Source organism: Boleophthalmus pectinirostris, unplaced genomic scaffold (assembly GCF_026225935.1).
Source record: "Boleophthalmus pectinirostris isolate CB_2022bp ecotype Guang Dong unplaced genomic scaffold, ASM2622593v1 HiC_scaffold_6, whole genome shotgun sequence".
Lineage (NCBI taxonomy): Eukaryota > Metazoa > Chordata > Actinopteri > Gobiiformes > Gobiidae > Boleophthalmus > Boleophthalmus pectinirostris.
The window spans coordinates 5,094,418-5,107,430 of record NW_026571447.1 but is presented as its reverse complement, the minus strand read 5'-3'; the positions used below and the strand labels follow the sequence as shown (position 1 = coordinate 5,107,430).

Here is a 13,013-nt window from a genome sequence, read left to right as displayed (position 1 = left end):
ATTTCTGTTTCTGTTTGAATTGAGTATTACAAACGTGTGATATTGTGTGTATCAGGGGGTTTGGGCATTTTAGAGATCGACTAAGCCACAGCTCAATAACATAAGCCAGTGTAACCTATATTTATTTTTTCATGGGTTATTTTCCCGATAGTGTTTATGTTTCCTGTCCCTGCTCTGATATAGTCCTGCTCCTGTCACTTCTCACAGACAGGAGGCTTCAGTCTGTGATTCAGAGCAGGACGAACACTACACACTTTAGTCTTTATCAGGACATCTGGCCAGTACAGACTATTCCCGTGTAGCGTGTGCCTCTGAGTTTACGACGCTCTAAACTTTTTCAGTTGGGATTTATGAACGTATCTTAATGATAAAAAGAAAAAAGACAACATAACATGAGAAATAGATGGGATACAGATTCAAAGAGTAAATGAAACCAGATTTTTAGGAGTTGATGAAGGTCTGAACTGGAGGAATTACACAAAAGGCAAAATTTCCAAAGCCATTGCTGTTCTGCATAAAGTAAAGTTCTCACTAAATAGTGCAGCATTATTAACTTTGTATAACTATAATTGCACCATATCTGATGTACTGTGTGGAAACTTGGGGTTCAACATGTAAAACTCACCTACAACCTTTATTTATTTTACAAAAAAGCGCCCTGAGAATTATCACAGTCAACAGTCATTGTAGAGAACCATCCAACCCATTATTTGTTCAACTTAAAGTGTTGAAAATGCAGGAGCGAGAAAGCACGTAAAGGGTATTGATCCCGGTTATTTATCCACTCTAACGGCAGAGGACCCAAGACCATTTGACCAGAAATTGGTCATAAGCATCGATGGACGCCAAATCACCCTTTTCAACCCCGACAAAAGGTGGACCAAACCAAATTTCTGGTCAGAATCGCCAACTACCTGGACAAATATTCACTTTGGTGATATCCACAATGACTTGGTGGAAACTCCTGGGCCATTCACAGCAGAAAAGATGAAAACCTCCAAGAGTCTCGATGTGTTGTTGAACTTGTTGGAGTCCACGGTTTGTTAGGATCTTCTACGTTTGCTCTGCGAATGTTTGAAAGCCGTTTAATTCACCGTTAGTGGTTCTTTTCACTCAGAATACGAAAAAGACATTTTCCTTCTTCCGTGCTTCTATTTGTGCATCTGATAATGCAGCAGGAATTTACCATTATCATGGGGATAAATACACGAGGTTACGCACTGTGTTTGACGCTACCGTGTTTCTTGCCTCCGACCAAAATATTTCCCAGCATGCAACGCGGGCTTTTAATAACAATGACGTCAGCTGAAACTCGTCTATATTCAAAGACTGTTTGAGATGAGAAAAAGCCACTAAAATTTAAAAGGAACCTACATGTTTAAAAAACCCAGATTCAGAACCAAGGTTATGGAGCGAAGCATCGGTGTGAAAGGAGTGAACTTTTTGGAACAGTCTTGACAAAGAAAGAAAATAATCAAGTACAATGACGACATTTAAATAACATATAAAATAGAACGCAGTGTGTATGTATGAAAAAGAAAAATAAGTTGTTGTATATAATAGTGAAGATTACTGTTTGCAATTGATCAGTAATTGTGCCTGAACTGATTTGGAATGTTTAGTGACCATCAGTGTTGATGTTTTGTCTTGAAAAAGGAAAGGGGATGCAGGAAACATAAGATTTCTCTTCTTTCTGCTCCTTTTCATTCATTTCTTGTGTGTCTGATGTTGTGACACTGTCCATGTCTTTTTAATAAATACAAATACAAAATCTCCTCTACTATGAGGTCAATTTTCATCAAGTAAAGAGTGGTGTAGAGTTTGAGACGTGAAGAACTGCATCATGATCATCCAACCTCTCCACAGAATCTAATAGACCTTTGTAATAATACCTTTAATAATTGTAGGTGCATTTTCTGATCAAAGCAGCGGTCTGTGCCCTCGCTGTGAGAGAGACGGAGCGAGGATGGAAAGGCGGAGTTTAGACGCTCAGAGCTTGAGAAATGCCGGCGATTATATCCATCCAATTATAATAAGCTCTTAATAAGATCCATGATTGTATCTGATCAGATGAGCAAAGACTGTCACCAAAACTAAGATAAGTGACCCACTCAAAGCTGTCGACTGATAGAGTCAAAATTCCTCCCAGATGTTTTTTAGGGTCCCAAAAGGAAAGACATGTCCTGGAAAAAGAGAACATCTGCTCACCCTGTCTTATACTTGTTCTGATGCAGCTCAAGATATTTCTAAAGCTACACTACCAGTCAAAAGATTTAGAACACCAAACGTTTTCCAGTTTACTGTTGACCAAAACATATTCTAAACTTTTGATTGATGTGTGTGTCCACCTTTGGCAGATAGAACAGCTGAACACACTCGTGGCTCGTTCTTTTTACAACAGAAATCAAATATTCTTCAGAAAGTTCTTCCCAAGTCTGTTGCAGACAGTGTTGGGAAGGTGACTTTTAAAATGTATTCCCCTACAGATTACAGATTACATACCTCAAAATGTAGTTTGTAACGTAATCCATGAAGTTATTTAAGGTGAGTAACGTAATCTGAATACTTTGCTTCTCTACAGCAAATCAAGTAATCCAAATACTAGGATGGTTTAGTCCTGGTTTAGTCCTGGTTTAGACCTGGTTTTAGACCTGTTTTAGATCTGGTTTATACCTGGTTTAGATCCAGTTTAGATGTGGTTTTAGTTCTCGTTTAGATTTAGTTTAGAACTGGTTTTATTTCTGGTTTAGACCTGGTTTAGATCTAGTTTAGATCTAGTTTAGACCTGGTTTTAGTCCTGGTTTAGACCTGGTTTTAGACCTGTTTTAGACCTGGTTTAGAGCTAGTTCAGATCTAGTTTAGACCTGGTTTAGATCTAGTTTAGATCTGGTTTTAGTCCTGGTTTAGACCTGGTTTAGCTCTAGTTTAGACCTGGTTTAGACCTGGTTTAGATCTAGTTTAGACCTGATTTTAGTCCTGGTTTAGATTTAGTTTAGACCTGGTTTTAGTCCTGGTTTAGTGCTGGTTTAGACCTGGTTTAGATCTAGTTTAGATCTAGTTTGGTTTCTGGCAATGAGTGGAATTACCGAGAAAAAAAAAAAAAGAAAAAAAAAGGGAATAGCCCAAATTGTGAAAACAATAAAAACAGGAAAAATACCACCATGTAATCCATTTATTTCAACAAAATAACTGTAATCCAATTACCACTCACTGAAACAGTAACTGTAATCGAATACAGTTACTCATAATTTGTACTCTGATTACTATAACTCTGGTACATGTAATCTGTTACTCCCCAACACTGGTTGCAGAAGTTTCCATAAATGTGTGGCACTTGTAGGTTGCTTCACTCTTCATCCCAAACCAGCTCGATGGGGTTTAAGTCTGGACACTGTGCTGCTGGACACTCCAGGTTTTCAAACTTTACCATCTTGTTCTTTTTTCCTGAGGTAGTTTTGGCAGAACTTGGACTTGTGTTTTGTATCTTTATCTTGTTTTTAACCTGTCTGTTCAGTTCTTATCTTTGTAACATTTCAAGCTCTTCACTGAACTTGATCTGCAATAAATAACTGCAAAAATTCTAATTCTTCAAATCAGGCAAGAAATCTCGGGGTAATAATGGACTCAGACTTGAACTTTAACAGCCACATCAAATCAATAACATCTGCAGCCTTTTACCATCTAAAAAACATAGCAAAAATCAAAGGTTTACTGTCTAAATCAGACTTGGAGAAACTTATCCATGCGTTTGTCTCCAGTAGGTTAGATACTGTAATGTTCTGCTCACTGGTCTCTCCAAACGAGCTGTGAGACGCTGCAGAACATCCAGAACATCCAGAACATCCAGAACACTGCAGCTCGGGTCCTTACTCGAACTAGGAAGTACGAGCACATAAGTCCTGTGCTCAGGTCTCTGCTCTGGCTCCTGTGCCTCAGAGAATAGACTTTAAAGCAGCTCTGCTTGTACAAGTGTCTCCATGGCCGAGCACCAAAGTCCATCTGTGACATGTTAGTGTCATATGAACCATCTCACACTCTGAGGAGCTCAGGGACCGGCCTCCTGCTGGTGCCCAGAGTCACGACTAAACAAGGGGAGTCAGAGTTTCAGGTTCATGCAGCTAAAACCTGGAACAGTCTGAACATGTGAGACAGACTCTTCTGTGACGCTGTTTAAATCCAGACTCAAAACATTTCTGTTTAACTGTGCAAATAACTGAAAGGTTTTCATTCCGCACTCTTCTCTCCAATTTATGTCTCTCTTTTTTAATTTTAATCTTCATGATTATTTATGTTTTGATTTGTTTTTATTATGATTTTAATGTATTTCTTATTCTGTAAAGCACTTTGAATTACTTTGTGTACGAATTGTGCTGTACAAATAAACTTGCCTTGCCTTCTGACAACCCCAGTTTTGTGGATCCATATATCTGTATCCATATATATATATATTTTGTAAACAGATCTGTCCTAATGGTGGCGTCGCATCTTCTGTTTGCTGGTGCGTGGGAAAACCTGGCGCATTAACATTAGCTCACATCAGCATTAGCGTTTAAATCCATAATGAGAGCAGATTAGTGAGAGGTGACGATCGGTCTTGAGTCCTGCTCCTCTGAGCCTAATCTCATTCAGCTCCAGAAGAACTCTTATCTCATGTATGAAGACTACAGTAATACGGAAAAGAAGGATTTCACATGGAACACAAAAGGAGCGGGTCTCTCACAGTTTGGAGTTTTGTATGAGGTTTAAAGCTCCTACGTACATGACACAAAACGGACTCTTGTGAGCTTTAAGACATGTTATAATGTGAGTACCTCCTCAAAAACAGACCTGGAGTTGTTTTTAATCTGTGTATCATTCGTTCATTAGTTTTTCAAAATAAAACCAAAAATAATAATAATGTCTCTAAAACCAAAATGAAAAAAACACAGATAATGATTAATGTTTTCGTTTTTCGATTTTGTGTTTAAATGAAAAATGGGGGGAAAAAAACGGATAACGGCCGTTTACGTGACTTCTGTGACTGCAACGCTGGACTTTTGCACCGCATATGGACAGGACCAGACCGGAACCAGACCGGGACTGAGACTGGGACCAGACCGGGACTGAGAGACCAGACCGGAACCAGACGGGACCAGACCGGACTGAGACCGGGACTGAGACCAGACCAGAGCGGACCAGAGCGGGACTGAGACTGGGACTGAGACTGAGACCAGACCAGGACCAGGAGAGGACAGACCGGGACTGAGACTGGGACTGAGACTGGGACTGAGACCAGAGACTGAGACCGGGACCAGACCAGACCAGACCAGACCGGGACCAGACCGGGACCAGACCAGACTGGAGACTGAGACCAGGACTGAGACCGGAGAGACCAGGACCAGACCGAGACCAGACTGAGACCAGACCGGGACCAGAGACCGGACCAGAGCGGACCGGAGCAGACTGAGACTGAGACCAGACCAGGACCAGACCGGGACCAGACCGGGACTGAGACTGGGACTTAGACCGGACTGAGACCACCAGACTGAGACCAGACCAGACCGACCAGACCAGGACCAGACCGGGACTGAGACCGGAACCAGACAGAGACCAGACCGGGACCAGAGCGGGACCAGGGACCAGAGCAGGACTGAGACTGAGACCAGACCAGGACCAGGCTGGAACCAGACCGAACCAGACCGGGACCAGACCGGAGACTCAGAGCCCACGGCAGGTCCGGAGCTCGAAGCTCTGGTCCCGGTCTGGTCCATGAGTTGGGCCCTTTAAAGGTCAATTGAGCTGTTAACTTGAATCACAAGGTGGAATAGGAACAGAGAATTTGGAGCTTTGGAGATGTAGACAGAATAATAATAAAGAGTTACTGATGTGTGAATGAAACAAAACACAAGTGCAGGTCTGTTTTTGAGGAGGAAACAACATTATAACAGGACTTTAAAGATAAAATACACTTAAGTATATGTAATAAAAGTAGGAGCTGTCAGGTGCAGGTGGTCAGGGTGGGCTTGACCGCTGCTCTCTGTCCCTGTCAGACGGGGTCACCTGTCCACACTGCTGCTCCTGTCGTGTGTGTAAAGTGCACTTTGAGTTTTCCACTGAGAGGAGTGTGGAGGTAATGTGACATTATGATCAGCCTCACTTATCACACACACACACACACAGATCTGACAGCACAACACACACACACACACCACAGCACACACACCTCAGCACACACACCACCGGACAGACACTAAAGCACACACACACACACACACACGCACACACACACACACACACACACGCACAGCACAGACACACACACACTGACACACACACACAGCACACACAGCTCAGCACACACACCACCGGACAGACACTAAAGCACACACACCACTGGACACACACTACAGCACACACACTACAACACACACACCACAGCACACACACTACAACACACACACCACAGCACACACACTACAGGATGGAGAGGAAGAGAAACAGAGAGGGGGGATCGGCAGAGAAAGAGGAGAGAGAGAGAGACAAAGAGAGAGAAAAGAACAGAGAGAGGCAGAGAGAAAGAAGACATAGAGTGAGATGAGAGAGTCAGAGAGAGAGTAGACAGACAGAAAAAGAAGAGAGACAGAACAGACAGAGTGAGATGGGAGAGAGACACAGAGAGAGTAGAGAGAAGAGACGGAAAAGAAGAGAGAGAGAGATGGGAGAGGGAGAGAGAGCAGAGAGAAGAGAGACAGAAAAAGAAGCAGAGAAGAGATAAGAAAGACAAAAAAGAGAGAGCCAGAGAGAGAAAGGAGAGAGAGAGTGAGATGGGACAGGGAATGAGAGATAGAGAGAGAGGAGAGTGAAGAGAGACAGAAACAGCAGAGAGAGAGAGAGGAAAGAGAGAAGAGATAGAGTGAGATGTGTGAGAGAGAAAGAGGAGGGATATTACGGCTGGTTTAATACTGTAATACTGTACAGTGTAGTGGAGCTGTATAGTTGACCTGGGTAAATGCTACAAGCTCCAGCTGACCCCAGTGAAGAAGAGAAGAGCAGCCAGGGGACTCTGGGTAATGTAGGCTAATTCAATTACTCCACACTCATTAAAATAGACTCTTTCTGAAGGGACTCTGTGAGCTTAAAGAGGCCTATGCTGTTTCACTTCATCATTACAGCGTTAAGAATCACCTCATCTCTGACCGTCGTGTTGCAGATAATTGTGCCACTTTAGAAATTTCTACATTATAACTTGTCTTAAAGCTCGTAAGAGAATTTGTGAACTATAGCACCTTTAAAAACCTAAAAAGGGAGGATACAGAACATATTGATGAGTTTCATGTTTATATTGTGTCTTGAATCCTCACCAGTGCAGCTCTGAGACTCCCAGGCCTGGTCCGGACACTGCTGGAGGTTCTCCGGTTCTTGGGCCAGGACGGCTCTGGACCGGACCTGGACCGAGCCGAACTCCACCGAGGCCTCCTTCACGCAGATACTGACACACGGACTCCAGTCTGACCACTCCATCAGGTAACACTCGCCTGGAACACACACACAGATAAACATGTGACTGGAGGACGGGGGAAAACGGTGAACAGGAAGTACTCCCAAAGACCCTGTTCAGACTAGCAGTAACGCTTTGCACAATTTGTTTTTATTTTTCTCTTTAAAATTTTGCATGTTTCTATACTCTTGATTTTATTGGAAAAGTACTTTGGCACTTTGGGAACCTAGAGTGTTGTAAATCTCTAGAAAAGGTAAAGGAAGACTTGACTCGAGTGTCTGGAAGCTGATTCCACTGACTGATGGTTTGAAAAGAAAAGGCAGACTGTGCAAAAACTGAACATCTTATCGGGATTGTGCAGTTTTATTTAGTAGTGGCAAGGGACGTAACAATATACAAATCTCACGGTACGATCTTATTACGATAAGCATCTGACAGTATGATCTTATTGTGGTATGCATGTCATTGTACTTATTATTACAATATGCGTCTCACGGTAAGATATTATTAAGATAAGTGTCTCAAGGTATGATATTATTACTATAAGCATCTCACTGTTACAACACTATTATGATAAGCATCTCACGGTACAATATTATTACAATATGCATCTCATAGTACTATATTATTCTGATTAGCATCTCATGGTATGATATTATTATGATAAGCATGTCACTGTTACAATGTTATCACGATAAGCATCTCAAGGTACAGTATTACAATAAGTATCTCACGGTACGACATTATTATGACATGAATCTCACGGTACAATCTTATTACAACATACATTGCACGGTATGATCTTATTACAGTAAGCATCTCATGGTACGATATTATTACGATAAGCATCTCACGGTACAGTATTATTATGATAATCATCACACTGTATGATATTATTACAATATGCATCTCAAAACACAATCTTTTTACAATATGCATCTCACGGTACAATATTATTACAGTAAGCATCTCAAGGTACGATATTATTATGATATGAATCGCACGGTACAATCTTATTACGATATACGTCTCACGGTATGATCTTATTACAGTAAGCATATCAAGCTATTACTACGATGTGCATCTCATGGTACAATCTTATAACAATATGCATTGCATGGTACGATATTATTACAATATGCATCTCAAAATACGTTCTTTTTATAATAATATACATCAGTACAATACTATTACGATATGCATCTCACGGTACAATATTATTACGATAACCGTCTCACATTATGATATTATTACGATACGCATCTCATGGTACGACCTCATTATGATAAGCATCTCACGGTACAATATTATTACGATAGGCATCACACGGTACGATGTTATTACGATAAGCATCTCACAGTATGATATTATTATTATATGAATCTCATGGTACAATCTTATTACAATATGCATCACACGGTATGATATTATTATAGTATGCATCTCAATATACGATCTTATTACAATATACATTTCACGGTACGATACTATTACGATATGCATCGCACGGTACAATATTTATTGCAATATTTTGAAGAGGCTAATAGAACTGTAGACAGGACACCTTTTTGCTTTTAAAATACCTTGACAAAACTTTGGTGTGAATCAATACTGTCATAATCCCAAGAATTAAAGTAAAAAACATATTTCTTCATGTTGTCTGCACTGAAATGAATCATGGGATATGTAGTTCATTGTGTTTATTAACTGTTGTCACTATAAAACCATACATTTAAGCAAAGGAACTTGTGATTCGATATATTGTGCCAGCCCACGATATTATTGTGAGACTTTTGACGATACTATATCACGATATTTAGTTAGCTGTGTCCATTTATATAAACAGTCTATGGTTCAGAACAAAGTTTAAAACACCATTTCACCGAACAACAAAAACTATGCAACTGGAATACAAGGAGAAAGGTTCAAAATGGAGACAAGGAGACGAAATGGTGGCAGCACTCCCCTGGACAAAATCAAACATGTCGAATTTTTCACAATCACAGGAGCACAAGGCAAAACGGTGAACTGGTAAGATTCTTCAGTAATACAGAAAGAAATGATGAAGGCAAGGACACACTGAGCACAGATAAACTCCCTTGATAAGACAGACTTAGAAAAATATCACTGAAGGACAAGGTAAATGGCAAACAGGAAGAAACCCCTGAAAACTGCTTTTCGCTGGAGTACAAGGCAAAATGGTGAACAGGTAACATGCCCGTAGATAAAGAGGGAGGAAAGAAACACAAAACTGGAGGACAGGAAAATTTTTTTTTACCAAAACTGTATTTAGCACTACAGAGGGGGAAGCAGGAGGACAGGGAGAAATGGTGCACAGGTAATTCTCTCAAGCAGAAAAGAGGCTAAACTGGAGGACCTGGAGAAATGGTGTAAAGTAAAGACTCCCCTGAACATAATAAAGAATATCTGAATGTAGAAAACCAGGAAAAAATACTGATAACTGGCCTAGTCCAATTTAAAATAATTTATGTATTTGTATGTGTGTGTGAGTGTGTGTTTGTGTGTGCTTGTTCTGCTATTGATATTTTGCAGTGACGTCATGCTGGGGGTGTTCCTCATGTATCTCTAATGGCGGAATTATATAACGGTTTTACTTCGTTTCACTTCGTAGAAGCCGTCTGACTTAGATTTCATTCCCTCGACGGTAGGCAGGTGCTTTTTTTTCTTTAACCAATCGCTGCTATTTGGTCGTGACGTATGTTATGCGTCGCTAACAGGACTAACTGGTATATTAAGCTTTTCCCAAATCTCGGTAAGAAGAAGGACAATAAAGTCTTTCCCCTTGATGAAATTCACCAAACATTCTCTTTATTTCGGCTTTAAATCCTCAATCTCGGGAATTGTTGACAACACTGAATGTCTGTCTCTTCGCTGATTGGCTGGTGCCTGAACTCGCACTTCCGGGGGGTTTTGCGAACTGTCTATTGTATTTTGATTCCTGACCTAGTTGCTGGAGAGAAATTAAATTGAGCAGAGGCACTAGGTGGCACCAGCCTGGCTAGACACAATGCACATGTCATGGAAATTGTTTTTCTTGCAATAATCAATTTCTAAAGCCTTGTGAGTTATGGAATAGAAAGCAGCTTTAATCTTTGTTGCAACAGATATGGTCGTGTGTCTTTTATTTATTTATTTTATTTTCTTCATTGTATTATCATTTTTAGCTTTATACATTTTAACACTTATTTTGAGCACTATTTATTGTTTTTAATTATGGTTTACTGTTTTTATTGTATTCATTTGTTTGTTCAGCATTTTGGAAACTGTCATGTTTATAAAATGTGCAATAGAAATATTGTGGCCAGAAACCACTAGCCTCCATGGGTCCTAAGAAAGTCTCTCTGAGTGTCCCCACTTTTCCTCCAATGAATGGATGGGCCACATGGTGAGGTTTGACCAGACAGTCATGAGTTGGTTTGGCCTCAAGATGAACATGTGGCATTAACAGAATAATCTTTATTCACGCTTACATCACAAACCAGGAAGACATTTGGAAACATGTGATGATGACTTCCGGTGTAGTTCCCGACACTGGGCTTGCCGACCGACTGTGATAAAACCCATTGAAGTAAATGTGATCAGTGACAAAATGAAGACTGGAGTTGTGTGTCAGTGGGGAAGTGATGAAAACTGATGTATGGTTGTAACTGTTGATAAACCGAACATAACAGAACACTACAATGATATGGAGATGAAGAAAACTGGACTAATTTCTCTTTTTTCCTAGATTTTGTCAGCCTTACTCTTGCAAACAGAGCCTGTCAGAAGTTGTCATCACATGTTGACAGATGTATTCCTGGTTTGAGACGTAAGCGTGAATAGAGCCTGTACAAAGTGTGGTGCATTTCAAGGGAGAAAGTTCAGAAAGAGAGTTGTTTGATCTGATTGTATCTAACTGTAAATACTACTGACATACCCGAGGAGATTAACAAACAAGATGGAACAAAAAGGTGTTACATTTTCAAAAAAAAGTTTTACAATCGTCTGAAAACTCAAGAAAAAATACAAAATTGTTTTAAACAGCACATATGCATGAGTCTGGTCAGTCTGAGTGTTCATGGTACCGTTTAGGTGAGAGTGACTAAGGATACATTCAGACTGCAGCCTGAAGTGACCCAAATCTGATTTTTTTTTACAACTATGCAACCTGTATCTGATCTTTTAATGACAGTCTGAACGACACAGATCTGATCTTTTCCAAATGTGACACAGGCATTTGGATATGTGCTCCTAAAACCCATACATATCAGATCTTTTGATATGCAACTTCAGTCTGAACGGCCAGGTCACACTCATCCCACCTACACGTCATAACAACACAGGTAACAAGAACCTGTTGCGAGCCAATACAGCCCAACGCCGATACGTTTGCTCACTGAAATAGGCCGCCAAAGACGCGAGAGTGGTACAAGTTGGCGCTCCCAAATGTACACAAACATTCTTCTCGTCATACGAAAATTGTGTATAAGCTCTGTGTGAGTGAAGCAGTGAAGCACATCGCAATCCCACCACTCTCGGCTGCGATTTTGCACCACACACACGTTCCTTTCTACGGACCTTGCTGCCACTGCCCCACAAAACGCCATGGTCAAAAACCTCGTCTTTCTTCTTCTCAATATCCTCCTTAAAACAAATAAGCTGTACATGTTCTGGCTCTGGTACGACAGCAACTTTAAAATCATCTGACGTCGTCTTGTCCTCCAAAGCTCATGCGGGATGCTTTTTGGGCCTTTAAAGTTCACACTGGAGATCACATACAAGTCACATTTAATTGGAAATTGTGAACAACCTCGCAAAAAAATTCCAAACTCAGCATTAAGCCCTGCAGTCTCAACTTAGTGTAACTGAAAAACTGTCAGCTTTGTGACTGTGATTTTCTGTGTGAGAGACTTGTGTAACAGCACAAATCACCTCACCTCTCACCTCTGTTCCAGCTACGTCAGTTCAGATTGTGTTAAAATAATGTGCAGATTAAAGTCTAATAAAGCTTCAGATCAAGCAGAGCCTACAGATAGCATCACACCCCTAGGGAACGTTGATGACTTGAGTTGCAAAGTATGAGCAGTCTTTACGCTTGTTGGTCTTAGTGTGAATGCTTGTACCGCTGTAGTGTGAATGTTTGTGTTGACCGTCTGTGGGGCACTCGGGGCTTGGCTGCAGATGCCCGCTCATTACCAGCAGGAGAGCGGGCAGAGTCCATGTGGCACTGTATGAAAGCCAGGATCCTGCACAAATCCACACGCAGATCCAAAATGCCCGCTGCAGCCCGCCTTGAGTCCAGTCCCGGTGAGCGGCTCCCTGCTCGTCCACGGTCCGTCCTGTGTGGGTGGCTCTTTAAACCCCACGTGCTTATGAGGAGATAGAGTCTGAGCCGGGCCCGGGTCCAGCTTTAGACCTGATTACATAATGTCAAGAAGTAAAATGAGCTGTATTAAGTGCTTTTACAAATTAATCTTTGGGGAAATACTCTAAATTTACTCATAAAAGGTGCACTGTGTAACTGTTCTGGTGGAGG

General features: G+C 41.1%; 1 protein-coding gene across 1 annotated transcript in view; it reads right to left on the bottom strand.

Annotated features, from left to right (window-relative positions):
* LOC110156660 (thrombospondin type-1 domain-containing protein 7A-like) overlaps positions 1–13,013 on the bottom strand; it is a 594,009-nt gene that overhangs the window by 24,843 nt on the left and 556,153 nt on the right. The window contains exon 28 of the mRNA XM_055163373.1: positions 7,341–7,514. Within this exon, the coding sequence (XP_055019348.1) occupies positions 7,341–7,514 (174 nt within the window). The remainder of the gene's footprint in view (positions 1–7,340; positions 7,515–13,013) is intronic.